At 65.1% G+C, this 27,020-nt stretch overlaps 1 protein-coding gene across 1 annotated transcript in view; it reads right to left on the reverse strand.

Moving 5' to 3' along the window:
• The window catches only part of Capn2 (calpain 2), a 29,279-nt gene extending 2,514 nt beyond the window's left edge, over positions 1 to 26,765 (reverse strand). The window contains exons 1-18 of the mRNA XM_004867430.4: positions 26,421 to 26,765; positions 22,967 to 23,036; positions 12,919 to 13,037; positions 12,410 to 12,543; positions 11,767 to 11,935; positions 10,927 to 11,010; positions 10,401 to 10,486; positions 9,862 to 9,936; positions 8,872 to 9,032; positions 7,982 to 8,151; positions 7,035 to 7,046; positions 6,081 to 6,292; positions 4,863 to 4,899; positions 4,438 to 4,503; positions 3,633 to 3,690; positions 1,946 to 2,010; positions 1,143 to 1,211; positions 629 to 707 (exon numbers count right to left, since the gene is read on the reverse strand). Of these exons, the coding sequence (XP_004867487.1) occupies positions 629 to 707; positions 1,143 to 1,211; positions 1,946 to 2,010; positions 3,633 to 3,690; positions 4,438 to 4,503; positions 4,863 to 4,899; positions 6,081 to 6,292; positions 7,035 to 7,046; positions 7,982 to 8,151; positions 8,872 to 9,032; positions 9,862 to 9,936; positions 10,401 to 10,486; positions 10,927 to 11,010; positions 11,767 to 11,935; positions 12,410 to 12,543; positions 12,919 to 13,037; positions 22,967 to 23,036; positions 26,421 to 26,657 (1,903 nt within the window). The 5' untranslated portion in view covers positions 26,658 to 26,765. The remainder of the gene's footprint in view (positions 1 to 628; positions 708 to 1,142; positions 1,212 to 1,945; positions 2,011 to 3,632; positions 3,691 to 4,437; positions 4,504 to 4,862; positions 4,900 to 6,080; positions 6,293 to 7,034; positions 7,047 to 7,981; positions 8,152 to 8,871; positions 9,033 to 9,861; positions 9,937 to 10,400; positions 10,487 to 10,926; positions 11,011 to 11,766; positions 11,936 to 12,409; positions 12,544 to 12,918; positions 13,038 to 22,966; positions 23,037 to 26,420) is intronic.
• Positions 26,766 to 27,020: the final 255 nt, after the last annotated feature.

Raw genomic sequence — 27,020 nt, forward strand, 5'->3', positions numbered from 1 at the left:
TGGAGCCACTTTCTCTCTGGTGGAGAAGCCTAATGCCCACTTCCTCTTTCCACACTGAGGTGGAGCGCGGAGCCTGCCCTGCTTCTGGCAGCTCCCCAGGTCAGGCCTGAGGTCTGGCAGTGGCTGTGAGCGGGTGTGCAGTGCCCCTGATGGGAAGGAGCCCTCTGCCAGCCCGCACCCCTGAGAAAGTGGGCAGGGCTGCTGAGCCTGGTGGCAGGAGGTGCCCTTCCCACCCCGGGCTGCCCTCGGGGTTGCTGTTGGGGTGCTGTGTCCCCGCGAACAGCACTCGGCATTGTCCTGTTGTCCCCGAGCACACCAGTCTCCGCTGCTGGGCACCACGCTTTACCTACAGCTGGGCCTGGGAAGGGCTGGGCTGGGAGGCTGTTCCCGCCTGGCCAGCTCTGCAGGAAAGGGGGTGTGGGCGTCTGCTGTGGCCCGCACTGCCCGTGCTCCCCGCCAGGCCGGGACTCTGATGCCAGCACACGTGGAGGCAGGGCTGCCACAGTGTTGTAAGGCCAGCTGGCCGTGTGGCCACAGTGGGCCGGGTGTTCGTGTGGGGAGCAGCAGCAACCGAGCAGAGCCAGTGCCCAGCATCGACAGGCAAGACACAGGACGGGGACAGGGTTACCTGCTTCCTCCAGCGCCCTCCGCATCTCGTAGGAGTTCATGGTGCCAGACCTGTCTATGTCGATCTCCCGGTAAATTTTCTGGAACACACAAGAGGGTTGGGAAAATCATGACCTGAAGCAAAGCAGACTGGTTCCGGCTGCGCCCCATTGGCCTGGCCGTGGCGCCCAGGTCCCTGCTCACGTAGCCACGGGCACTGGCCGTCCCTTCCACGTGTGGCTGTCACAGGGCTGCCGGCTGCCATGGGCCCATTCAGGGCCTTAGCGGGGCTGGTACTTGAGCTGTTGCAGTCTGAAGGCCCAGGGACCCAGGGTCCCTTTTCAGGAAGCCCTTGGAGGTGGCTCCTGGCACCCACTTCACCGGGGAGTGCAGGGCGTGGGCCCCCAGGTCTGTCTGTCCGTCTTCACATTGCTGTTTCCTCGAGCTCCGTGACGGGGGAAGTCTGTCCCCTGGAGATGTCCCTCCCCTCCAGGAGGAACAGCCACAGTGTCCCCACCAGACCCCAGGGGTCCCACCTGGTACTTCTGGATCTTCGTCCACAGGATGTAGAACTCCTTCAGCCCCAGCCTGCCGCTCCCGTCCGACTGCCTCTGTCAAGGAAAGCTTGCGGGCAGTGTCACCCGCCCGCCAGGTCCCCTGCCCGGGGCTTTCCAGGACGCCCGCCTCCACCTCACAGACCTCATCTCTGCCTGCGGGGGTCCTGCAGCAGGGGCACAAGGCCGGCCCAGCGGCTGCCATCACCAGAGGCATCAGAGAGGCCCCAGGGACACTCATCTGGGCAGCCCCCTGGGGCGTGGGCCGGGCATACAGGGAAGGCGACCTGTCCCTGCTCCTGGCCCCACACCACAGGACCGGGAGGGGCCCTCCGCTCTCAGGAGGGTGGCTGAGGAGGGCCGGAGCAGAGGGGAAGGGGATGCTCACTCACACTGCACATTTCTTCCTCAAGGTGCTGGGGGTTGAAGTGTGGCCTCATGCTGAGCGCCCTCCTAGCCCTCCTACTTTTTTATTTTTATTTTTTTCTTGAGATGGATCTTGCTAAGTCACCAAGCTGCCCAGGCTGGGCTTGAACTTGCAATCCTGCTGCCTCAGCCTGCCAGAGCGCTGGGATCACAGGCTCATCAGGGAACTCACGGTTTAGGGAATATTTTCCAAAATATCACTCAGGAAAAGACCCCAGGCTGCTCTGGGCAGGGGACTGTGGGTGTGCTGCACCCATGGGAAGGCAGGTCAGGGCTGGGACAGCCGCCCTGTGGGGAGCCGCGTCGGGGCGCTCGGGCTGGGGTTTGCACCCAGCCAGCCCCTGCAACGCGAAGGATACGTCCAGCATGTCCACCATGATCTTGCAGGTCTCGATGCTGAAGCCGTCTGACTTGATGTCTTGTCCTGAGAGACAGCGGGACAGGCGTCACCGGAGCAGCATGGCTCAGCAGAGCCACAGACGGGGGCTGCCTCGCTGCCCATGCAGAGGACATGCGCATCTGCCCGACTTCTCTGTCTGCTGCAGCCAGCAGGGTTTTAAAAGGTGCTTTTTGTTTTTTAATTTTATTCACTCATTTATTAGAGAAGGAATCTCACTGTTGCCCAGGCTGGTTTGAACTCCTGAGCTGAAGCGATCTTCCTGCCTCTGCCTCCCGAGTAGTGGAGATTACAAGTGTGCCTCAGTGCACGGCCCAGTGCTTCTTAAATAAGTGAAGGGGACAGGGCTGGACCTCTAAGCTCCCCAAGGGCGGGGAGCAGCCTCTGGCTGTGTGTCACAGGCTGAGACCCGTGAAGGGCAGGGCGTCAGCCGTCTCCTGCGGGTGTGGACACTGAGTCTGTGGCCCCTTGAGCCAGGGCCCAGGGCCGGGAGGCTGCCCTGAGCCACCCCTGAGCCACCAGGCTCTCCAGGCAGGGACAGGCTGTTACAGGTGCATCAGGTCCCCAGGCAGCAGGGAGCCTTGGGGCTGTCCCCGTCCTGCCCTGTCCTGAGCTGCTGTCCCTGGGAGCCCCGAGCCGAGTGCGGCCTGGGTCTTCCTGCCCTCCATCCACGAGGACAATGAGGCCTCCGTCTGCGGCTCAGGACAGCGGCGGGCCGGAAGCGCCCTGGGACCTCGGGCCTGCTGGCCTCGAGGATAAACCCTGTCCTCTCGTGCTGCGGCCAGACTGAGGCAGAGGACCCACTGGCCTGACCTCGCCTTGCAGAGCACTCAACCCAGGGGGAAGGGGGCTCTCAGGGGCCCGGGACTTCCCAAGCCCCCCCAGGGGAGGGTTCTGAGTGTGACAGTTGCTGCATTTGCTTCCGACCTCGGCTCCGACTCCCGACACTCTGGGCCCCTCTGGACGGCCTCATCACCAGCAGGGTGGCCCGCACGGTAATCGAGGGGAAGTGTACTTCTCCCTCCTGCAGTGTGGACAGAGGGGATGTGCAGTCCACCCTGGGTGTGCTTTACACCAGAAGGGCTGTGGGAGCCACGGCTGCACCAGTCTCCATGCAGTTTTGATCCCTCCTTGGCCCGGGCTCCTGGCCACTGCAGGGAGTGCAGAAGCCATGGCTGGTTCTGCGGCACAGGCTCCGTGAGGACAGGAGGCTCACTGCCGAACAACCTGACTGAGGCTTGGCAGCCGCCTCCCTGCCTGTTGTGAGATGGGACGTTGATTCTCCCTTATGCCAATCAGTGAGGCATCACTACAGATTCCCACTAAAGGTAGCCAGACAGCTGGGCAGCTCTGGGTGCTTCCTGACTCCCAGGGTCACTGTAGCCATGTGGGTCCCGGCGTGTCACCTCCCCTGAGACACTGGGCCATTTTTAAGAAGACGAGGAGACAGAGTCAGACAGCCTTGGGTGTGGTCAGGTGCCAGGCCGGCTGGCGGAGGGCGGCCAGCTTTGCCCTCTGGGGCCGGGAAACCTGTACTCTTAGCCACTGAGTCCCTCAGACTCTCCCCAGCCGTGGCCTGGAGGAGGCCGGGGGCAGCCAGCTGGGGAGGGCCGTGTCCCCTGGATCCACAGGGGGTGAGGCACACTCACGCTTCGCCAGCACTCTCCTCAGGATGGTCTGCAACTCGAAGGCTGAGATCTCTGCGTCCTGTGGACAGTGAGCAGAGCGCATTTACTGCTCTGGTGGGGCTGGGGGCCTGCACCAGGTGTGTGGCACCTGGGACTGGGTCTCATGCCCAGTGATGCTGGCACCACTGTCCCCGCCCTCACAAGCCACTCTGCCCAGCCCGCTCCCGTCAGAGCTCGACGTTTCTGTGCCACACAGGGCCTTCACCGGTCCTCTCCAGCCTGGGCTCTGGCATCGGGCAGCGCTGGCTGCAACGGGCATCTGGCCCCAAGACCCGCTGGCCCTCTGCCTCTCGCCGGGCTCCGAGGGCACCGGCAGCCTGCGCTGAGGCTGAGGCGGACTCTGGTGGCAGCCGCAGGGTTGAAGCCAGGTGCCTGCAGCCTTCTGCCTTCCCAAGGCCTGGGCCAGGTGAAGCAGGCAGTGGGAGACAGGTGCCTTCCGTGCCCGCTCTGGGATGTGGGAGGAACGGGGGCTGGGGCTCGGGGCCGACACATGGTGGCGTTGGGAGGCTTTGTGGGGCAGAGGGCCCGGAGGAGCATGGTGGTCACTGAGAGCTAAGCCCCACGCAACAGAGGACATGACGGGGGCTCTGCTGGGGGGAGGACAGGAAGCTGCCGCTCTCTCATCGTTGCTGGAAGCCCTTCCAGCCCCCCAGATACGGAGGGTGAGGCCTGGATTCATGCCTCCTTTGCCTGGAACCGAGAAAGTGAAACAGCCTCCACAGAGACCCAGAACCCCGAGGAAGGGGGTCCCAGAGCAGGCACCCACCTCCCCCGCCAGCTGGGCAAACAGCCTGCGGAAGCCGTCATCGATGTTGTCCTCGCCAGCGTCTATCTGCAGGGCAAGGGCAGAGAGGGTGAGTGGGGACCTCAGTGACCCCCAAGTCACCCTCCCGGCTCGCCTCTCGGCTCCCATTCTGAGGGCTTGGGGTCGCCATGAAGGACGGCTGGAGAGGCCCCGAGATGGTGCTGAGCTCCGGGAAGGGGTTCCGCATTCGAGCATCAATGTCTGGCAGAAGCGGCCTTTCCTGCTCTACTCTAACCGGGCCTCAGGTCCCAGCGGGGCCGGCAATGCCGGTGAGCGCCATCCCGATGCCTCTACGTGCAGGTGACAGGGCCCCCAGGACGCCAGGAATCTCCTCTACTCCCCGAGCTCTGGGGCCTGCAGAGGAGGAGGCAGAGGTGGGCAGGTACCTCTTCCAGGTTGGCCTCGATTTTGTCGTCCACAGCCCTGGAAATGGGAGGAAGCTCTGTGAGTCCTCAAGACTGTGAAGGCCCTGGCCAGGATGGGCATGCAGGCTGCGTCCCAGGCGTCTGCAGAACCATCCGGACGCGGCCCTCCTGTGTGTGCAGCTGGGACTCTGGGTGTGTCCCCAGCTCCAGCCCTCAGGGACCGCGTGTGATGCCACTCGCGACACGGCTGTCTCACACAGGGTCCACCACTGACTCCTTGCCCCGCTGCAGGACCCCCCAGGGCGTGGTCCCTCCATCCCTCACATGGCATGTCCTTCCGCCCCCCGGGAGGGCTGTTAAGCTTGGGGGGTCCCTGTCCAGCCCCGACCTGGGCTCCCACGACCTGACTGCCGGAAGGACAGGGCCGGAACAGGGAAGCCAGTGCTGGGGCCCGGCCTGGAGGGAGCCGTGGGTCTGGGCCCTCTGTGGGACAGTGGCTGGCCGGGAGGGGAGGGCTGTCACTGTGGCCCCAGTCGTGTCCTGTGTCCTCCTCAGCAGGACTGTGCTGGGTGCAGGAGGTGCCCCACCCAGGGGCTGGGACCACGGTTGTGACTGTGGCTGCATCCTGTCCTCCCACAGGGACCCACCTCTGCTGGGGGCCCTCCGCCTTCCACAGGGCCAGCCCAGCCCTGGGGCCCACATCCGTGGCCCAAAGTCAGAGGGGGCTCCCTGCATCCGGGCCCAGGCTCCGCCAGCCCCGGAGTACCAGGGCCTAGAGCTGGTGTCCCTTTCTTGAGCCCCACAGTGGCTCTGCTGTACGAGCAGTCGGAACGGTGCCCAGAGAGAAGGCGCCACTTCGGGCCGAGGCCACGTGGACAGGGGCCTGATGCCCACCAAGGGGACCCAGGAGCTGGGGAGGTCAGAGACCCCCGGACTGCGGTGGGGCAGCCCTGGGGTTGGGGCCACCGAGGCAGGCTCTGCAGCACTGCCAGCCCCTCCGCATGAGGTGACAGAGAGTCTGGTGTTGGCCGTGGATGGGAGGACCACGAGATCATTTGAAGGCCCAACTGAACTGGGTTCTGTGCGTCTCCCAGCCACCCTGAGTGGCACAGCCATCGGGCAGCCCCCGGGCTCCGCTGACGGCCCCAGAACTCCCCCACAACCCTCTCTGCCCACACGAGGATGCCCCCTAGAGGCACAGGGACAGAGCATGGCGGGTCAGAGCGCCGCAGCACCTACTGGTAGTCGGCCTTCTTCTCGGAGAAGACACGGACACAGAAGTCGCCGTCCTTGTGGGGCTCGAAGGTGGACGGCACAAGGATGTACTCCCCCGGGGGCAGCCGGAAGCGGTTGAGCACCTCGCGCAGGTTGATGAAGGTGTCCGAGCGCTCACGGGCGCGGGTCGTCAGGAAGAAGTTCTTGCCCAGGTGGATGTTGGTCTGCCCGGCCAGCTGAGGGGCAAGCAGAGAAAGCCTGGGGTGGAAGCACCGCAGCACCGTGCCATGCAGAGCCGCTCGGAGCCGCTCGGACGACAGCGCACTCGCTGCCTGCTTTGGGTCACCAAGGGCTCCTGGAAGAGGTGGGTGGGGCCGGGGCCGCTGTCCATAGCTCTGTCTGCAGGGCCCACCCTCCCGCCGTAGCCGGGCCTCCCTGCAGGTGGAAAGCAAGAGTCCGGGGGATGCTGGGCGATGCACCAGGGGAGCAGAGCCGAACTTGGGCAGGAAGGGCCCAGCTGTCCAGCCAGGGAGCCAAGGCCTTGAAAGGCAGACAGGCGCGGCACCCAGCCGAGGACGCCGGCCTCACTGTGGCCTCTTGGGCCTGCTGGGACCTAACTCGTGCTCACAGAGGCTGGCGCGGATGGAGGGGTCGCCTGGCCTCGGGGCTGGAGCCCACCTCCGCCACGCTCCCGCGGTGTCTACAGTGACCATAGTGCGTGACAAGTGTCTGCAGCACGGCCATCATGGGCACTCAGCCTCGTGCGGCCTGTGGTCTGCGAGGTGAGCCCCCAAGGCCTCCCAGCCTGGCCCTGAGCTCAGGGCTCCACATCCCAGCAGCCTCAGCAGGCTCCAGGTGCAGGGAGACTCAGCCCTGGCAGCCCTGGCCCTCAGGCGCCCAGCACCCCTGCGCTCTGCGGTGTGAATCTCCCTGCGTGGGTGGCCCCGGACCTGGGGAGGCTGAAGCAGGTGCACGTACCTCCTCTGGGACCTGCAAAAGAAAGGGCAGGCGCTTGGGTCTGGGAAGCAGTGCCGGTTGCTCCCCTCTGCAGCCCGGCGCCATCAGCTCTGCGTGTCACCAAGGAGCAGAGCATTTCCCACAGAGACGCTCTCAGGGTGGCGGCCTGCCCACTCCCGGGGAGAGGCCGTCTGTGGGCACCAGTGTGCCGGGACAGCGCGGGCAGTGGAAGCCCTGCTCCGTGGCCCTTGCCATTTCCGTGTCACGGCCCCATGCTGGCCTCTGGCCATGGTGACCCCCAGACCCAAGGGTCAACATGGGGCGGCCGTGGGGGCTGGCTGCAGCCCCTAGCGGGGTCCACCTGCTGAAGCAAGACACACCGCTCAGCGGCCCTGAGGCCGGCTGCTCTGCTCCCTCCACGACACAACCCAAGGCCACACAGCACACAGGGAGGGGACAGCTCCCGGTCCCTGCCCAGCTGGGCCTCGGCCAGGACAGGCTGTGCGGTGCTCTGGCTGAGATGGGCAGGCCGTCTAAGGGAAGCGGTGCAGCCAGCGGGCCCTGGGGACACCATCTCTCTGTCCTGTCCTGAGCGCTGCCCGGGGCCAGCAGCAGCCCTGCTGGGCTGAGCAAGGGCCCGTGGCTCTGTCCAGCCCTCAGTGTTCTCACGGGACCAGGGCTCTGGTCTCAGCCCGGTCACCTCTGGGTTCTGGTACTTGGGGGTGACCACAGTGGGAGAGGATGGGGAGCCAGTCCACCATTCTAGAGAAGACCTGAGAAGCCTGCTGGGCCTTGGGGAGGGGCTGGGGACCTGGGACCCAGGCCAGCAGCAGGGACGACTCCTGTGGGGCCCGCAGGACCCCCAGGGCTTTGTGCGCCTCAGCTCCCTGCCCGCCAGCCCTCCTGTCTCCGGGTAGCTGAGGGGCACCCAGAAGGGGGCAGGTGCACCCACCCGGCCCCAGGCCCACCTCGTAGATGCCGAAGCCGATGGTGTGCATGTCCTGGCCCATCTTCCTCTGCCGCCGCCGGTGCTTCTGGATGAGCCCCACCAGGACGGTGCAGCCGCCCTCGCCATCCTCCTGGTCCTCGTCCTCCTCCTCCAGCTTGATCAGGTACTGGGGGTTCATCCAGAAGGTGTCTGCGAGGGGCAGAGGGGCTCCCTGAGCAGCCTGAGGGGTGGGCGTGGAAGCAGTGGGACTTCCTGAGGCTGCTCGGCCTGGGGCTGGGCGCCTCCTAGTGGAGCCTCCCGGGGAAGGTGGTCAGAGCCAAAGCCGCTGGAGCCTCCCCTTGGTGGCTGCATCCCTGGTCCCAGGCCCCGCGCCCCATGGGCCGGGTGCACACTGCACCTCGGGTCCCCACCCGTAACAGAGCCAGCAGAGGATTGTGGGCGCACACAGGCACGCGCACACAGCAACCCTCAGCCTTCCTGGCTCCAATCCCTGTGGCTCCCTGGCCTCGGGCCTGCCTCGTGAGGGAGCAGATGGTGGCGGGGTCTGCTGGGAAGAGGAGGCGGGCAGCACGCCCGGAGCCCATGTGCACCCACATCAGTGTAGTCTCCAGGGGCCAGAGCATCGACAGGAGCTGGACGGGGAGACCTCCTTGGGCCCTGCCAGGTTTGCCAGCACCCCGGGGTGCACAGAGCTGTGGGCAGCCTCCCTGTCATGGGGCCTGGAAGCACTGCAGGCCCTGTCTTGGCTCTAGCTGGATGAAGCAGCTCAGCATAAGGTGGCCAGGCGGGCCCAGGGCTGGGGACCTCGAAGACGGCCCGTCCCGAGGAAACGCCTGCAGGGTGAGGGCCGGGCTGCTCAGGAGAGGGGGTCCCAAGGGCCGGGGTGGGATTTGGGCTGGCGGAGCTCACTGGGGTAGTTCCTGCAGCCGCCCGCGGTGGAGCCCCGCCGCCAGCTCCCATCCATCTTGGTCAGCTTCCACTTCTTGTAGGTGTCGCTGGTCAGGGTGTCGGGCGTCAGGTTGCAGATCTCCAAGCGGGAATAGTGCCGCAGGAAGTCGCCGAAGGACATCCTGGCAAGGAGGGACCCGAACTCTGCATCAACTGCAGCTCAGGCCCCAGCTCAGGCCCCAGCCCTGATCCTACTGAGGTTGGGCGGGCTGACAGGCGGGTCAAGGCCAGGCTGAGCAGCGCTGGAGCCCCAGAACCTGCAACCTAGCAGAAGGCTGTGCTGCCCTGCCATCGGGGCAGCTTGGGCCAGTCCTGGGGCGCTGTCTGAAGCAGGGACAACACAGGACACGTGCTGAGCTGCAGGACATCCCACAGCAGTGTGGACATGCCATGTGGGTCCACAGTGCCCCGGGTTGCTGGGGTCTGCAGAGCCCTTGGGAGAACACCCCACCTCCCCTGCCCTTCCAGGGGCCCTGAGCAGCACGGGTTGGGGGGGACCCCACCGTGAGACGACAGGTTCCCGAGGCTGAGGATGGTTTTGTGCGGGGTCTTGCAGTGAATATAAGACATTATGCCCTCACTATAATGAGCCCGCTCTTGCTTCCAACTTTCTACCACTGGGCGGGCCAGGCACGGTGGCATCTGCCTGTAAATCCAGCACTCTGGGAGGCTGAGACAGGAGCCCAAGTTTGAGTCCCGAATGGGTAATCTGTGACTTAGTGAGATCCTGTCCCAAAATAAGGGTCAGGGATGTGGCTCAGTGCAAAAGCCCTGGGTTCAGTCCCCAGTCCGTGCACACACATGCACAGATGCGAACACACACACACACACACACACACACACACACACACACACACAAAGACAGAGAGGGGGAGAGAGAGACAGACAGGGGTCGAGAGGCAGTGAGCTTGCCTCGGGGCTGACCCGGCTCCCAGTGTCTGCCCGCCTCACCAGAACTCCCCGTCCTCGAGCCGCACGGTCAGCCTTTCCCTGACCTCTGGGTCCACTGTGTTCCAGTTTGGGCAGCTAGGGACAGAGCAGTGGCACAGGCCTTAGGAACACGCGTGTAACAAACAGAGACTTCTCCCACAGCCCCTACAGCCGGGCCAGGGCCACCATTGCCATGGGGACCCAGACCGGACAGGGTGATGCCCAGCCAGATGGAGCCACACACAAGACGAACAAAGCTCTTTACAGAACATGGATGCTGCCAGGAGTGTGGCTCAGGGCGGGCACATGCCCGGGACCAGGGAAACAACACAGCTGGCACGGGACAGAGACAGACCGGAGCTCTGCTGGGGCCTCTTCCTGATCCCGCGGCAACCTGGAAGGGAGCCCGGCGAGACCAGGGGCCTCCAGGCACCAGGCCGCCTGCTCAGCGTGACTTCGACCGAGGCACTTTCCTGCCCGGCCACGGCGCCTGTCTGCATCTCAGTGGGCTCTCCTAGGGGAGGGGAGGGGAGGCCACCCAGCTCGGCACCCCTGCTCACTTGTCGCCCCACTTCCCGGTCCACTCCACCTGTCCCCAGGGGTTCCGCACGCGGATCAGTTTCTGCAGGCTCCCGGAACTGTCCACCTGAGGAGGCGGGAGAGGCAGGGGAGGCTGAGCCCCAAGCCCTGGGCAGCAGGCACGGTGGGGAAGGAGAACATGCACCTGGGGGCCTGCGCTGTGTGGCCCACCATGGGGATGTGCTTCGGAGGGACGGATCTCAGTAAAGAACGCAGCGGAGTGGGCTGGGCTGGGCCGCCCGCCACAGTGCATGGTGACAGTGGCCCTGCACGCGTTTTGGGCAGGAATTGAGAAGCCCGCCCGGGGCCGGCTGGGCAGGGGGCCAAAGGCAGATGAGCACTGAGGATGCTCTGTGAGTCTGGCGGGGCATCTTCAAGGGCACAGACGCCAGGCAGGGCAGAGCTACGCAGGGCTGGTCCAGGGCAAGGCTGTGACAGATGCCTCGGGCAGAGCGCAGGGCCTGCTGGGCAGCCGCACCCGCTCGCTTCCCACCCGCCCGCCCGTACCTCCTCGGCCCCGGTGACTGAGTACGCATGCCCCTTCACCAGCTTCTGGTACGTGACAGCCTCCGAGTCCGCGGCGCTGGTGATCTACGGAGGTGGCCACGGTCAGCACCACTGGCCGCCCTCCCCGGACGCCGCCTCCCATCCAGCACCGCGTGCATTGGTGGACTGGTCGGCTGGGGAGGGGGCGCCCTGGGGAGGCCTCGCTCAGCACAGAGGCCGCAGCAGGGGGACTGCACGGCCGCCCGCTCCCAGAACTGGCTCGGTGGCACCGGAGACGCCTCAGACCCCCTGCCCCGTCTCAGGCAGACATTCGTGGCCTCTGGGTGGGCGGGGAGAGGCAGGGAGGAGGAAGTCCCTGCCTCACCCTGGCCTGCAGGACTCGGAGAATCCACCTAAAGTCCACAGAGCTTGGGTCCCAAGCCAGGGCTTCCTGTCCATGTCCCCAGGGTGAGGTCCCAGGTGCCTCTGCCCTCCTCCCAGCCCACAGGGGTGGCCAGCATGTCTGTTGGAGGAAACGGCTCCTCCCGGTGCCTCTGACAGCTTCCCAAGACCCAGAAACCCTGGATGGAGCCAGGGGACAGCTGTGGGCCCCAGCACCCCACAGTGGGAGAGGGGTCAGCCCTGTGGGGGAGGGAGATGGGGAGGCTGGGGCTCCATCACCCCGATACCTGCACCCCAGACGACCTGGCTTCTGCCTGGGTACCCCGGCTTCCCGCTGAAGAGCACTGTTGTGGGCAGGGCTGCACCGCACCCTCAGTGGGGGCAGTGGGCTCCAGGCTTGCTCGGGCCTCCTGCCAGCCGCCAGGCCCCGGGTGGGCTGCCAAGGGCACCCGCACTCACGTCGATGGAGCAGCCAAGCAGCGAGCCCTTCTCCAGCGCCTTCTGGATGATCCTGAACAGGTTGGGAGGCGGCTTCTGCAGCTCGTACCACTCCGCGATGCCTCCAGTGAAGTCCTCGAAGCCCTCAGTGGTGGCGCCCCCCGACAGCGCTTCATAGCAGCCATTGATCCTGGGGGCACGGGGCTGCTGCTGAGGCGCCCTCACACCCCCAGCGCTGCCCATGGCCTGTGCGTGTCACCCTGGGTCCCCCGCTCTCACTGGGCACCAGGAGGGCACCAGCCTTCCCTGGCCAGCTTTCCTGAGCTCTCCCATTGGTGCTGACCCCACCAGGTCCTCAGGACCTTCTAGGCCCACGGGGTTCCCCCTGCATCCTCACGGCTCAGGGCCAGTCTGCTCAGCAGCTGCTCGGCATTTAGGGCTCCGAAGAGCCACTGGGAGAGGGACACGGCTGCCACCCGTGGTGCGGCATGAAGCCAACACCCTGCATTTGCGACCTGGAGCTCAGGCCCAGGCTGGGTTCAGCAGTGCTTTTGGACTGCTGGACTCCTGTGTGGAAAAGTCCTCACATAGTCTGGGCATTGTGGACAGGCCCTGGGCACTGGCGACAGGCCCCGTCTCTGGGTCAGCATGGGCGGGCACTCACTTGGCGTAGGCCTTCTCCAGCAGCGCGCTCCAGAACTCGGTGCCCTCGGCCGAGTGCAGGAACAGCAGCTCCCCGTCCTTGGTGGGCAGCCTGTCGTCCACCACCACCTCCACCCACTCGCCATACTGCCAGAACTGCGGGCGGGACAGGGGTGGTGGCTGGGGACCCGAGCCTGTCCCGGGAGGAGACACCCATTCCCAGAGGTGCCTGTCCCCACGGAGCCAGCAAGGACAGAGGGCACCCATATCCAAGTCTACACTCATCTCTGGAAAACATCGCCTTGTTTCCCAGCCCGAGAGGAGGGCGGCTCGACAGTTTCTCTGAGCCTCAGACACGACCTTGGCTTTCCACTTGGGGATCCCTTCCTGAGCCCCGTGTCCCGTGTCCCTGCCCGACCCCCCCCACCGTGTCTCATGCAGGCTGTGCGCTCCCTGTGGTCTTGCTGTCATCCCAGAGCAGCGCCAGGCCTGCGTCGGTAAACTCCAAGACAGAGAGCCGGACCTGGGTACCTGGAAGCGGAAGATGCCAGCGTAGTTCTCCTGAAAGCTCTGGTCCAGGGGCACAACGCGCGCCAGGATCTCTTCATTCAAGGTGAGAGAGGCGATGGCGGCCAGCAGCCAGCAGTCACCTGTGGACAGGGGCAGGGCGCGGTCACCACTCGAACCCAGGGGCCGTAGCTGTGCCCGCCTCAGGGGCTATAAACCTAAGGTGGCTGAGCAGAGGGGCAGCCTCTCCGCTCTTAGGGTGGGGGACCTGCTATGCTGGCGGAGGAGGGAGCTGCCTGGGACAGAGGGGGTCCAGTGTCCTGGGGCCAGCACTGCGCCTGTGCTGGGGCTGCACCGTTTGTAGGGTGAGGGGCCCCTCAGGGTCTGGACCGGAGGAAGGGGCTCCGGGGGGGGCTTGGTGCAGGGAGGAGGTGCCGGGGCGGATGCGTGTCAGTGTGGTCCTATCAGGGCACAGGGCCGGGGACAGAGACGGCAGCCAGCGGGCGGCCGGGCCCTTCTGGGCGAGGGCCTGGTGGACTGCAAGGATGCAGCAGGGACAGCATAGGGCCGCGCACGAGGCTTGGGCTCAGCTCCAGACACCGCGCCATCTGCTGTGGGCACCGTGAGGGCACTCACTGCATTCTGAGGAAAGTGCTCGCTCCTGAACTCTCGGAGCTGGTGACTGTGATGGAAAGAGCCTGGCTGAGGGCGCACACTCGCGTCTATCTGTGACCGGCAGGCAGGCACGGCCTCCAAGTCCTGCGCTTCTCCCCACTGACAACCTGCACCCTGAGGCCCCAGAGGGTGACCCCGGCCAGCCTGGGCCTCCTCCCAGGAGCGGCCCCACTCAGGCTGCCGCCTCAGCGTCCTCCCGTTCTGCTCCCGAGAGCTGGTGCCGTGTCCTCAGGCCAGCCAGCTGCTCTGTGACCTCGGAGGCCCTGGTGACCGTGCTGCTCATCAGGGTCAGTGCTGGGACCTGTCTCGGGCGACTGCCACCTCCTTGCCTGGTGCTTGCACCCCTGCCTGGAAGTCAGTGTTTCCCACCTTCCCCTGCATCTCAGGAGCGAATTTCCAGCCACCCACGGGCCTGGGTCTCCGAGTGGTCAGTGACCTGCTTGGTCCCCGCTCTGCAGGGCAGGCACAGTGCTCCCTCTCGGCGGGGAAGGGGAACCACACGCGTGGACGTCTGCATGACACGGAAGTCGGTAAGGGCTCTTGCCTGTCTCCTTGACCTTCACACACATCGCAGGAGATGCTCATTGTTACCACCTTTTCGGGACGAGGAAACTGAAGCTAGAAAGTCTCTGGAGCGGACACCTGGCGGGCCCTGCTCTCGGGACCTCTGCGTCCATAGCTGGGGTTGCTTAGGAGTAGCGCCTCAGCAGCGATTTCTCCTGCTTCCTTTAACTAAAGAGGGACCGGGAGCAACATCCAGCCGCAATTCACATTAACTGTAAGGAGTAAGAACCTGGTAGCTTCCTTCGAGTCCTAGGGATTGAATTGCTTCATGCCCAGTCCATTTCGTATTTCTTATTTTGAGACAGGATCTCACCAAGTTGATAAGCTGCCCAGGCTGGACTCGAACTTATGGCCCTCCTGCCTCAGCCTCCCGGAGTGTTGGATTAGAGGCGTGCACCACCAGGCTGGGTTCCAATGTGGTGTAATGCACCCGGGTAGCGGGTGACGTCCTTGCACAGGCAAGACGAAGGCAGTGAGATGCACAGGCAGGAGGAAACAGTTTTCCTGCAGCATGGGGCTGAAGTGCGAGCTGCACGAGAGGTCTTCCTTTCCAAGGGCCGGAACTCGGGAGCCTTTGCACACTCGACTCCTTGCTGCTCTGGCCCACCCATGGCACAGGGTTTTGAACCAGGTCGGTGACTGTACCGGCCCCCACTTTTACTTCTTTCCGGTGTGCTCTCCCGGCCGTGGGGCCCGGGGGGCAGCACAGCAGCCACTGCAGGGCGCCCATGTGCTGGGCCTGCTTCCCACGGTCACATCTCACCGTCACAGCTGGCTCGGGCAGAGCTCCTGCACCCCACCCCACAGTTGAGCAAGTGGGGTTCACAGGGCTGGAGTTCACCCAGGGCCCCACTAACAAGGCCTCTGCTGTGTACCAAAAGCTCCTGTCTCCCACCGGTCTGCTCTGCAGACTGGTGCCAACTGCACTCACCTAACTCAAGGGCCTCTGACCCAGGGCAGGGCCAGGCCTGGCGATGCCCACCCTGGTCACCCGGGAGCCCCTCTTCTGGGCCCCTCTCCACCTGCCCCTGGCTGCACAGGTCCCTGGGGTCCCTCAACTCAGCCATCCGAGTCTGCACTGCAGCAGTGGCTCCTGGGGAGAGGCAGGAACCGACCTGGCTCACATCCTCCAAAGCACTCTGGTTCCTCGGGATCCAGAGGCAGTGCCAGCAACCCCCTCTCCTCGATGCTGCCACTTGGCTGGGGCTGCATTGGATTCACAAGCACGGCCCCGGAGTTTGCGGGACACTTCCGGGCTTGACTTCCAGCGACGGTGTATTTGTCCTGGGCTTTTCCTCCGGCTCTGCTCACCACACAGCATGGGGAGATGCTACTGGGCAGGGAGGGCCCAGCCCTGCCTTCGTCCTGGTGGCGTTCGCCTTCTGACCCCCAGGGACCCCTCATATCTCCAGCAGGACACCTCGCCGGGTCCATTCCTCCCCCTTGCCTTTCCACATCCAGGCCGCAGCCACTTCCTGTCCACCCAGGAGCCTGCTCAGGCCCAGGGGTGGGTGCTGCAGACCAGGATGGGCCGGAGTGGGCTCCGTGCTCCTCTGAGCTCCAGAGCTGTGTCCCTCGATGGCAGGGCACAGTCCTCTGGGTGGCACTGTGCGTGACCCACAGTCCCCAGGTCTGATCCTTGAGAAGACACAAGATGGTCAGGTCAGCCTGGGAGAGGCAAAGCCAGCCGGCTCACAGGGAGACTTCCTCCAATTCCCGGGCCCCTGGCCCCTGAGCCCTCCCACTGACGCACTCGGCCCTGGAGACGCTGGGCTGCTTGGCGAGGGACACAGCTGGACCTTCTGGGGACAGTGAGGTCTCGCAGGGCTCCGGCATCAGCTCTGAATTTGGAGTGTGCCTGTCCCTTCAGCTGACCCCCTACCTCCCGGTGCTCTTTCCTGCTTCTCTGCAGGCCTCAGTTGCTCTGCACGGTTGGCTCTGTCAGGGCTCGTGTTCCCCTGAACCCTAATGAATTCCATCTCCGACACTCGGAAGGCCGGCCCGGGCCATCCAGCACCCTAGTGAGAGCAGAGACAGGGCCGCTGGGCACACCCATGGGGAGAGGCGGCCGTGCGGGCCCTGCGGCAGGCTGGTGGCGGGGCTGCTTCTTCACTGAACAGCTGGGCCTGGCCTGAGTGGCGGGGACCCCGGCCCTGCTCCCCCAGAGGAGCCCGGCAGCCCACAGCTCAGGTCGAAGGCCCCTGCCCTCCTGCAGGTCCTCCAGCCCCAGGGTGTGAGCAGCAGCTACACCCGACAGCAGATGTGGCTGCAGATGCCCATGGGAAGGGGCCTCGGGTTGAACCACAGCAGGCTGTGGGGGCGGATGGGTGAGGTGGCCCAGGGTCCCCGAGCCACACCCACCCCTGCCTCATGGTCACTCTGGGGAGCAGGCTGGGCCACCTGCTGAGCCACCTGCTCCCCCCAGGGTCCTCAGAGCCTGGGCTCCCGTTCACCCCCGGCCCCTGGGCTGCTTGGTCCCCAGCCAGGTCCTGGGAACCCTTCCTGAGCACGTCCTCCCGGCCTGCCTGCTTTGTCCAGCACTGCTCTGTCTGTCACACAGAGGGCCCGGGCCCTGGACACTGAGTGCGGAACTCACAGTCCCTCTGGGCCAGCGCTGGCCCGGGCGGGTGCCCCGTAGCAGTGGGGACCATGTGTCTGCTCCTCAACCTTCGCTGGTCCCCTTCTGTGAGGCGCAGGGCACCCCACACCACCCTGGGCCTCCGGGGACCCCAGACCAGGCCTGGAGCTAGACCAGACCTGAGGAGGGAATGGTGTTGGGGCTGGGCCTGTGGCTGTGGGAATCGGGATGGATTTCTCGGTCCTGTGACCTGGGCTTCCCCGCCCTGGAAGCCGGGCACCCTCAGCTCTCAAGGGTCTAATGAGAAACCTCTGTGCCACCCGGCCTAGCTGTCCTCACCCGTCAGTGAGTGCCCCGTCCTTCCGTGCTGGGCTCTCCGCAGGGTAAGGTCGCATGGTGCCTGCTCCACTCTGTCCCCTGGTGACTGAGGCAGGGGGGCCGCTGGGGCCCTTCCCCCTCTTCAGTCTGCAGCAGTGGACCTCAGTTTCCCTCTCTGCCTGGCTGTAGCCTCCCAGGAAACCCGTGCCGACTTCCGGCCTGCTGTTTGTCAACAGCGGCCCAGCGCGGCCTCCTCGGCCACTCCGCAGTCGGTGTTTGCAGAGGAGGTGTGAGGACAGGGCGTGGGCGGCTGTCCCCCAGGCCTGCCCTCGGCTGTCCTTGGCCGTGAAGCTCCTGCCGCATGGGCCCTCCCTGGGGACGGTGCCCAGGCCCAGCTCATAAACGGCTCCTTCAGTGCAGGCCCTGGGCTGAGGCGGGAAACCCATCCAGGCCACGGCAAGTTTCCAGAGCCGTGGAGCTGCCGCACCTGGTCAGGGCTGGCTCTGCGCCTGGCTGTGGCCCGGCCCGCACCTGCGCAGCTGGAGGCTCCTCCCAGGCTCTGAGGGGAGAGTGTTTCCCTTCCCTCCACCGCAACTCTTCCCCGAACACAGCACAGTGAAGCAAGGGGCAGCCCCAGGGCTCGGGGACGCATGCCAGGGCCCAGGTCACCCGAAGCACAGCGGCCTGTGACACCTCCCAGTGAAGGGCAAGGACGGCGGCCACTGTCACAGTCACAGCCCGGCACAGCACAGGGAGCCTGAGCTCGGACAGGACGCACTGCACCAAGTCGCACAAGGTCACACAAGGTCGCACGAACACACAGGCACGGCACCCACTGCAGCAGCGGGTCACCTCGGAATAGTGAGAGCAGGTGCATGTGCGGCTCCTGCCATCCCACCGTGGACACGGGTGGCGGCCCTGGCTTCCTAGCTCTATGCCTGGGCATCTGAAGCTTCACACACTCCAGGAACAGCAAGATTCAGCTGCTAACCAAGCCCCCTGGGGTGGCACCCAGTGGGACGCCGGTGTGGGAGGCCCAGGGCACGGAGGAGCTGCGCCGTGCCCCGTGGTCCTGATTTGTGGGTGGACAGGCCGGGCCTTCGGACCCCAGACGCCCAGCGTGCAGCCCCACCCCGGGGCTCCTTCTGTGGGCTGTGCTGTGGCCCGGCCATGGGTGGCCTGTCAGCCTCCCCACCCCATGCAGCGTCCTTCTCGGTGGCCGCTCCATGTGCCAGGCTCTCGACATGGCCTTCCCTGCCCAGTGCCCAGTGGCCTGGTCCTTCACGTCTCCATCTACCTTCACCCCCTCTGCCTGTGGACATTGGTCAAGGTCTGGGGATGTTGCTGATCGCCACGCTGGAAAGCTGCTGCCATCTAGGGGTGGAGCCGAGGACTGGGGCGATTCCAGTGTCCTCGAGGGCCGCACAGCAGGAACCACCCACCCTAAAGGTCCCCAGGGCCAAGGCTGGGGAAGCTCTTCATTCCCTCCCTCCATGCTCCGTTCCACTAGGTAAGAGATAAACAGACCCCCACTGAGGGCCGCCCTGGGCCACCCACCCTCCAGCTCCACACGCCTGACACCCTGCCCGAGGGGCCTCTGGACTAGGTGCAGCGCTGCCTCCACTGGGCAGCCGTGGAGGGAGGCGAAGGAGCGTGGAGGGCTGGCCGGTGCAGCCCCAGGCTGGCAGGAGGGGCCAGGCGGCGCTCCTCTACTCACTCCACGCCTGGCAGCAGAACGGAAGACAGCGCCCAGACCAGAACTCCTGCGTGTCCATGCACATCGGCAGGGCAGGGGCCACTCCCCTGAGAGCTCAGCGTGCACTGTGCCCCCGAGGCAGCAGTGACAGGACACCTGTGGCCATTTACATTTAAACCGACAGACTCCATCCCTGCATCACGTTTCCCCTGCCCCACACCCACGGCAGGGCAGACAGGCCCTACAAGTCTTTGGACCCCATCGTCCAGATGCCACGAAACATGGGGTCTTCATTTCTAAAAGCCCAGTGCCAAGGGGACTGAGCAGAATGGAGCCACCACGGCCAGGGTGGACTGCGCTGCAGGTGCAGGGGCAGGGGCCGGACAGAGTCGCAGCTCCGGAGTCTGCAGGCCACAGGAAGTCATCTGGAGGCAGGGAAATGCAGGGGCCTGGCCCCGGCACCAGACTGCAAAGCCGCACCCCGTCCCCTGGCCCGGTCACTGCTGGGCACCCCGAGGCTTCAGAGGATGGTGAGGGAGCAGGAGATCTGGGGCAGGGACCGAGGTGTCCTCGGGCACTGCTGTGTGATGGCCTGGCTGGAACAGAGCAGCACAGGGGGTCCAAGCAGCAAGGGGCCGCCCTGCAGGGCTAGGAGCTGGGACCGAAGCTGGGAGGGAGCTTTTTGAGGCAGGAAGAGAGTGAGGAAGTGACTCACCAAGGCACCCGCCCAGCACAGCCGGGCCAAGTGATCTCTTCCCTGCACTACACATCTTAGGTTTTGGAAGCCACTTGCAAATTCCAGTAGAGCAGCATCCTGCAAAACCCCTGACCAGGACTCCTGGGAACCACTAGGGTCAACAGCAACCAGGAAAGACTGAGACGCTGTGGCCCAGAGCGGCCTCGGGAGCCCCATCAGTGACCTGTAGCAGGGTGTCCTGGAGGGAAGCCTGGGACAGCAGGAGGGACTAGGAAAGCCAAGCAATCCAAGCTGGGCTTGTAGCCCAGGCCTGTGACCGCAGCACTGAGCGGGCTGAGGCAGGAGGTGGCAGGGGAGCCTTGCCTGGGCAACTTAGGGAGACCATTTCAAAGTAAGGAAGACAAGAAGGGGGTGCATCTCGGAGTGAAGGCCCTGGGTCCCCTCCCTAGCGCCCCTAATAACAGCGATCACTACCGGATCAGCAGCCTCAGCACGGACACGGCACTCAGGCTGTGGGGCCTGCACTGTTGCAGGCCCATCCCCACCCGGGCAGAGACAGGGCCTTGCAGGACAGGACGGAGCACCCAGCCCGCACGCCTTCTCCTAGCTTGGTGGAGGACTCTTGGGCCATGGCTGCAGATGGCCCCTCAGCTCCCGGGGCCGCAGCCCAAGAAGCGCAGTTGACTCAAAAGTGAGTATGAACCACATTTATATCGAAGTAAGCCATAAAAATGCACCCAGCCCGGCACAATCCCAGCCATGCGGCCCGAGCCCACTGCAGGCCGAGTCCTCCAGCCCCTGGCACAGCGTGCTGAGCACTCGGGGTGCCCTGTGGCCCTGCCCACTGTCCCCCTCGTCAGCAGACAGGGAGGGATGCAGGCGGCTGCCCAGTCGGCGGCCAGGGAAGGTAAAAACTGACATTGCGGGGGCCGCGGACGAGAGGCTCCAGGCCGCACGCCCATCTTAGGGAGGCAAGGACGAGGCTCTGGCGGCCACTGACTTGCCGGTTCCTCCGGCTCCGGGGGTGGGAGGACCAGGGCTGGGACTGAGCCAGCCACAGGGGCCGCTGAGGGTTCGTCGTGGGCCCAGGTCATGGGGGGGGCAGGTGACCCAGCCCTGGGGGCCAGAGAACCTGGGCTGAGCTGTTTCGCTGCTGTGCCGGCCTCAGCAGCCTCGGCTTCCCCAGGGACCCCAGGGCCTGGGGCAGAGACCTGTGCTTGCAGCCGGGCAGCAGCCCAAGCTGTGAAAGACACGGGGGAGCACTGGGGACGGCAGCCAGGAAAAGCATGGCAAGAGGGGCGCAGCCTGGGAACCCCAGGCCTGCGGCCGGCCGAGCGTCACCTGTGAGAAGCGTCACTCCAGTGAGGAAGGCGCCAGCTGAGGCCCAGCCTGCTCCCAGGCTGCGGTGCTGAGTCCTCTGTTAGCACAAGTCCTGCTCTGTGGTCAGGCGCTGCCGGAGCAGCTCTGCCAAGGGGTCTGGCTCCCGGGACACCAGGCTGAGCCCCTGGGCAGGTGCGAGGGCCTGCAGGTTACCATTGCCCGGCACTGAGGAGGGCACGGGTCTAAGCTGCCGCCCAGCAGGCTCAGCGGGGCGTGGGAGTGTACAGTGAGCAAGCACATGCCACTGAGCATGGGCCTCGAGTAGCCTCCGGCTTGGAAGGGCGCATCTTCAGCACTGATCGGCTCGTTCCCCAGGCAGCTCCTGCGCTGCTGCCCCCGCCCCATGCTGAGCCTCCCTCTCTGGGCTCTGTTTTCTGTCTTCCAGGTGCGGGAAAGTGTTTGCTTCCGCCCAGGCCATCTCAGGGATGAGGGCAGAGGAAATGCCCCGGGGGCTGCAGTGTCACTGCTGAGCAGGACCAGGAGACAGTGGGATGTGGGATGGTCCGCCCTTGGCTCACAGCTCACAGGGAGCGGCACACACTCATCCATCCCCGTGCCCTGACCCCTCCTTCCCTCCACACTGCTGCCTCTGCGTGCTCGGAAGAGGAGGTCCTGGGTCTGAGCCATGACTCGGTCATGTCCCCCAACACTGCTGGGCCCCCAATGCCACGGCCCTGTCCTGCTGCCGCTGTGCCTGCAGCCCGGTCACAGCGCCAGCCCTTCCCCACAAGCTCAGTGAACATGCTCACTCACTGCTGCCCGGAGACGCAGCGTCCAAGAGAATACAAGGGCCCGGACGCATTTAAAACAGTTACTGAGAAACTGGGAAGGCTCATGTTTCACTGTTTCCACGTGATCTGGCACCCACAGAGGGCCACTTCTCTCCTCTCCAAATGGCCCGGGGATTCCAGCCACCCTTCAGCTGCGCTCTTGCTGTTGGGATCCACCCCCGTGACGTTGCTGGGTTCTGAAGCAGGTATTTGGACCGGAAGTGGTGTCCAGCAACTGCTGTGTCTGTTACTGGACTCTCCCACTCACCCAGCAACTTCTAGCCACCTTCTCCAACCAACTGATGCTCCCAGCACCAACACCTTCAGCCCTGAAGACCCCGGGTCTTCTACTTCCTATGGGGGAGGTGGAGGCTGTTTTCCTCAGATAAGAATGTCTCTGGTATCTCAGGAATCTGCATCTGAGCTCAGATCTGCTCACATCTCCTTCCCAGGCTGGGTCTGTCCTAGCGATCCTGCAGGCCCTGACATTGCTCTGGGGCTGGCCCCATGGAGGAGGCCACAGGGTGTTGACGCGCAGGCCTGGTTCACACCAAACACACAGGTGCACCAGTCGCCCTCCGGCTGTGTGGTGACCTCAGCATCCTCCTCTACAAAACGGGAAGCACAGGGCCTGAGAGCTGCAGGCTCGGGTCAGTGTCTGGCCGGTGTGAGGGTGCCGAGGCAGCATTCGTAGTATCAGATCCTTCGCCCACTGGGCAGGGAAGCAGGCAAGCTCTAGCGGGTCACTGGATTCTGAAGCAGGTATTTGGACCAGAAGTGGAGCCCAGCAACTGCTGCGTTTGGTGGGATTGTTTGCGGAGCCGTTGAGGCCAACGGCAGGAGACAGGTTTCCAGTTACAAGAGCAAAACTCTGCTCCCGTAAGGACAGGCCCTCGTTTATTATGGATGACAGATACCGGGTGTGAATTCTGAGATCTCACACTGAACGGCCCCAGGCCAGCTGTCCCTGGGGCTTGCAGAAGAAAGCTGAGGGCCCAGCATTCCTGGCCTCAGCGAGTGCTCCTCCAAAGCAGCAGGGACTCAGCCCCACACTGCCAGCACTCAGCCCCTGAAAGGCGGCGGCTCGGGTTGGTTCTCCCCAACCGAACGCAGCAGCTGTCTCCAGAAGCCTTGGGTTCCCTCTCCGCGCCAGCTCCCAGGTGCCCTCTTCCTGCACACCGAGTCACCCTCCCGCCCTGGACCCCGAGAGCTCATGCCTCACGCTGTCATAGTTCCAAGGGGCGGGATCCCCAAGCCCCCTGGCACACCCAGGCCTCGGTGACCTCAGCAGCCCGTGGGGCAGAGCACTGCAGGGCCCCGGGGGCAGAACAGGCCCCACTCGGCCCTCACCCCTTCCACCCAGCCCTGCAGCCTCGCCAGTGCCCAACACTCACCCAGGGCTCCCTGGCAGATGTCTGTGCGCGTGGCTCCTCCGACAATAAACTGGGGGTCCGCGCAGATCTCCTGGAAGTGAGGCCGAGGGCACAGTCAGCGCCACCCTCAGGGGCTCTGTCCCTCCCCGCCCTGAGCCCTGGGGCCTTTGAACCTGGGGGCTGGGCAGCCACAGCCCAGCCTCTGGCCCTGCCCCTCTCCCCCTCTCCTCCGAGGGCAGGGCCAGTGATGGGCCACCTCACCCTGCCCCTCCGCCTCGCCAGCGCCCTGCCCTCATCCTGGCCGACGACCCCCACTGTCTGCTGCCTCACTAACACACAGGCATCCGGGACAGGGGCTACGGGTGGCCCCAGGACACGTGTGTGCTCCATGCCTGCCACAGGCCAGATGCCGGGCATGGAGCTGTGTCCCATGTAGCTCTGCTGGGAGCCCAGGACTGACGTGAGCCCCGCAGGCGAGGGACTGGCCCCCGAGGTGGAGTCCATGGCCACAGAGCTTCAGGCTGGATTCCAACCTCAGGTCTCAGGGCAAAGCTTCCCCTCTCTGGCCTGCAGCTCATTGCTCGGGTCAGGGCCTCAGCACACATCACAGCCTGAATGGACCAGCCTCGGGGCAGCAGGCCTCCCCAAGGGTGTGTTCTCACTGTCCCTTTCAGTTTTTTTTATTTTACATTTAGGTTTGAGGCAGGGTCTCACTATGCAGCTGGAGCTGGCCTCAAACTAAAATCCTCCAGCCTCAGCCTCCCGAGTGCTGGGATTACTGGTGTTACAGGTCTGTACCACTATGTCTGGCTTTTTATTTTATTCTATTTTTTGAAACAGGTTTCACTACACTACCCATGCTGGTCTTGAACTCCTGGGCTTAGGTGGTCTTCCTGCCTCTGCCTCCAGAGTAGCGGCACCCCAGGTACATGCCACCACACCCAGCTGCGCTTCCTGGTTCTGAAGGCTCCACCCCAAACCACAAAGGAAGTCGGGCCCAAATCTGGGCTTCTGGAGGCTGGAGCAGCCTTGGTTTGCAGTGCCTCACATTTGCTAGGGAGCCTTGAGCGGGCCCCTCTCGGCCTGGACCCGGCGCCAGCTGTTCTGGCTCAGACGTGGAGATGCTTCCAGAGGGCAAGCTCAAGGCACGTCCCGTCCCGTCAGTGGGGACAGGCACGGCGAAGAAGCTCCTCTGCCGCAGAGGCAGACAAAGCCAGCTCTGCCCAGGCTGCCAGCCAAGTGCTTGCGGGCAGATGGAGCCTCAGTTATATTGAACACCCTGGCCCCGCTGCGGGCGCTCCCGGATCTTTCCACTGAGTTCCAGAAACTTCCTCGTCCACTGGCAGCCTCTCCAGAGAGGTCAAAGTTCAGACTCTAGCGCGAGAACTTCCAGAGGAGGACCAGCTCAGTGGGACCCATGGGCGGGGAGAGGAGTGGACTCCAACCTGCGTGGGAGCCCCAGCCCCCCGCATTGTGCGGGGCTGTGACTCAACCTCCCCAGACCTCAGTCTCCCCTCTGTGCCCTGCGGATGGTGATGACAGATGTCCCCACCACAGGGGCCGAGTGAGACAGCAGTCAGCTGTCTTCACAGCAGTGGCCACTGGAGAGGCGGAGGCCGACCCAGTCTAAGCTCTGGGCCAGTGGGCCACGCAGCACCCCTGCTCGCCCCGACCCGCGGCAGCCAGGAGCACGTGGCGCGCTAGGCCTGGGTCCTGTGCCCCCCAACTGGCCAGGACCCCTCCCCCCCGCCCGCCCCGGGGCTGCAGCTACTTCCGCTTGTCCCCTTCCCGCCTGAGTCACTCTCCGTGGGTGCTGGGGAAGCCCTCTCAGGCCTCTGTGAGGCAGGTTAGCCACTCCCTGGCCCTGTGGCTGCCGCCTGGTTCTCACTTCCTCCAGGAGGACGGGACCCGCCTGCATCCTCAGCTCCTTTCCCTCCAGTGACTCAACATCCAACACTCGACGTTGCTCTCAGCTGCAAACAACAGCTTCTCCAACCCCCGTCCCCGCCTGCCTGCCAGGCTGTCTGTCTGTCTCTCTGAGACCCCTCTGGAACCCACACCCTAACTCCGCAGCCCACAGCCGCTTGGCACCCTGAGACTCCCTGGCTGATGTGACCGTGACAGGACTCGTGGACGACCCCGGGCAGGGCTGTTCACAGCCTGAGCCCGGCAGTGTCAGACGGGTGGAGGGCAGGGAGAGCAGCCGCAGGTGTCCAGCCAGGAGTGGAAGTAACAGCCCCACTCCTTTTTGGGCCTAACCAGCCCCAAAGTGGCTCCAGGGCTCCCTCTCCACCAGGAAGGGTACGGGCCTCTCTGCCTCCCGAGCCTCTTCAGGGACGTGGTGGGTATTCAAGAAATACCCATCGCTGAATAAATGCGCAAGGGGAGGGGCCTGGCACTACGAGAGCCAGTGCACACGTTCTCTTGCGTGTGTGTCAATTTCTCAGCCAGAATTCGCCTGAGGCACATTACAAGGCCACACTCATTCATCTACAGCAGGGGTTGTCTTTTAGGCTCCCAGATGCCCCCCTAAGCATTCAGGGCATCATCTGGCCGACAGCAGGTGCTCGGTTCCTGTCAGGAGTCAATGTGTGCACGCAGTGAAAGGCGCCGCGCTGGGCACTTGGGGCATAAGAGGCGCACGGAACAAGCAAACATCAGGCTGTGCTTGTCCCTTGTGAAGATTCCGTGCCACACAGCAGGGCCCAGTGAGAGTGACCGGGTGGAGGCCTGCTGAGAAGGGCCAGGAAAGGCCGCTTGAGTCCTGAAGACTGCAAGTGAGGGCCTGAAGCCTGGAATACGCATGCCTGAGGTGTGAGGCGGAGCAGGAGGGCCACACCTGGTGAGCCAGTGAGGAGGGGACATTTGGAGACCACCCCTGCTTGTGGCTGAAGACAGGGTCGCTACAAGGGACTTCTCCACGGTCACTTCGTCTGTTGGCAAGAATGAAGCCAGGTTGGGCTGGGCAGGGCAGCGCATAACTGCAGTCCCAGCTACTGGGGGGCTGAGGCAGGAGGATGGGCCGTTGAGGACAGGCAGGAAACTTAGGTTCCATCTCATAACAAAAAAAGAACGAGAGCCCAGGTGCCAGGCGTCCAGGCCTAGGGTGCATCCTACAGCTCTTGCCACCTGAGGGCTGAATTTGGGGTGCAGAGGGAAGAAAGCTCCCAGCAGGGGAGGTGAACCTGAGGGGACGCGGCAGGGGTCGGGGGAGAAGGGGCACCGGACTGGGGGGCAGAGGTGCCCCTGGGCCTGCGCGGGAGGAGGCTGCTCCTGGCCCTGGGCCCTTGCCGGCGCCTCTGCGAGGATAAACAAGAAAGTAACCAGCTCCTCCCGGAGCGAGGGGCGAGGCTGCGACCACCGCCCCCGCCGCGCAGGATCCGCCCCGCCCGCGGCCCCGCGCCTCCCCGCCCGCCCCGCCCGATTCCGCGAAAGTTTCCTGGCCCCGGGCTCCGGGAGGGGCTCCCGCTCCTACCGGCGGCCGCTTCCACTCCACGCCGCGCGTCTTGCTGGAGCGCGGGCCCAGCTCGGCGAAGCCCAGCGCGGCGGGCACGGCGGGGAAGGCCGGGTCCTGGAAGAGCGAGCCGTCCGCCAGACACGCGTCCCGCAGCGCCGCGAAGTCCTGGCCCAGGTGCTGCACGGCGCGCTCGTGGGAGCCCAGCCCGGCCGCCGCCGCGCGCTCCCGCGCCAGCCGCTCCGCCATCCCCGCCATCAGCCGAGGCTCGCGTGGAGGAGACGCGAAAGAGACCCGACTCGGCCCGCGCGGGTGTGGACGCGGCCAGGCCCTGCCCTGCGCCACCGGGTATGGGCTGGGTGCGGGGCGCTGCTGCCCCCGGCGGACGGCTCGGGGAGCGACCCGCCTGCAATGTCCGCCGGGCGGGCCGGCCGGGAGCCTGAGTCAGCGGGCGGGGCGGGGCCGGCCTGGGGAAGCGGCCGGGAGCTCACTGCCCCCGCCGCCGGGAGCACGTTTGCGCCGCAGCCCGGGCGTGTCGAGACCCGGGTTCGCCGAGGCCCAGCGACCCGGACAGCACGGCAGAGCCTGGTGCGACGGCGCCCAGCGACCACCGCGGCCCAC

Source organism: Heterocephalus glaber, unplaced genomic scaffold, assembly GCF_053883595.1.
Source record: "Heterocephalus glaber isolate CG9 unplaced genomic scaffold, H.glaber_assembly_v1.0 deba00001067, whole genome shotgun sequence".
In the NCBI taxonomy this organism is placed as follows: Eukaryota; Metazoa; Chordata; class Mammalia; order Rodentia; family Bathyergidae; genus Heterocephalus; species Heterocephalus glaber.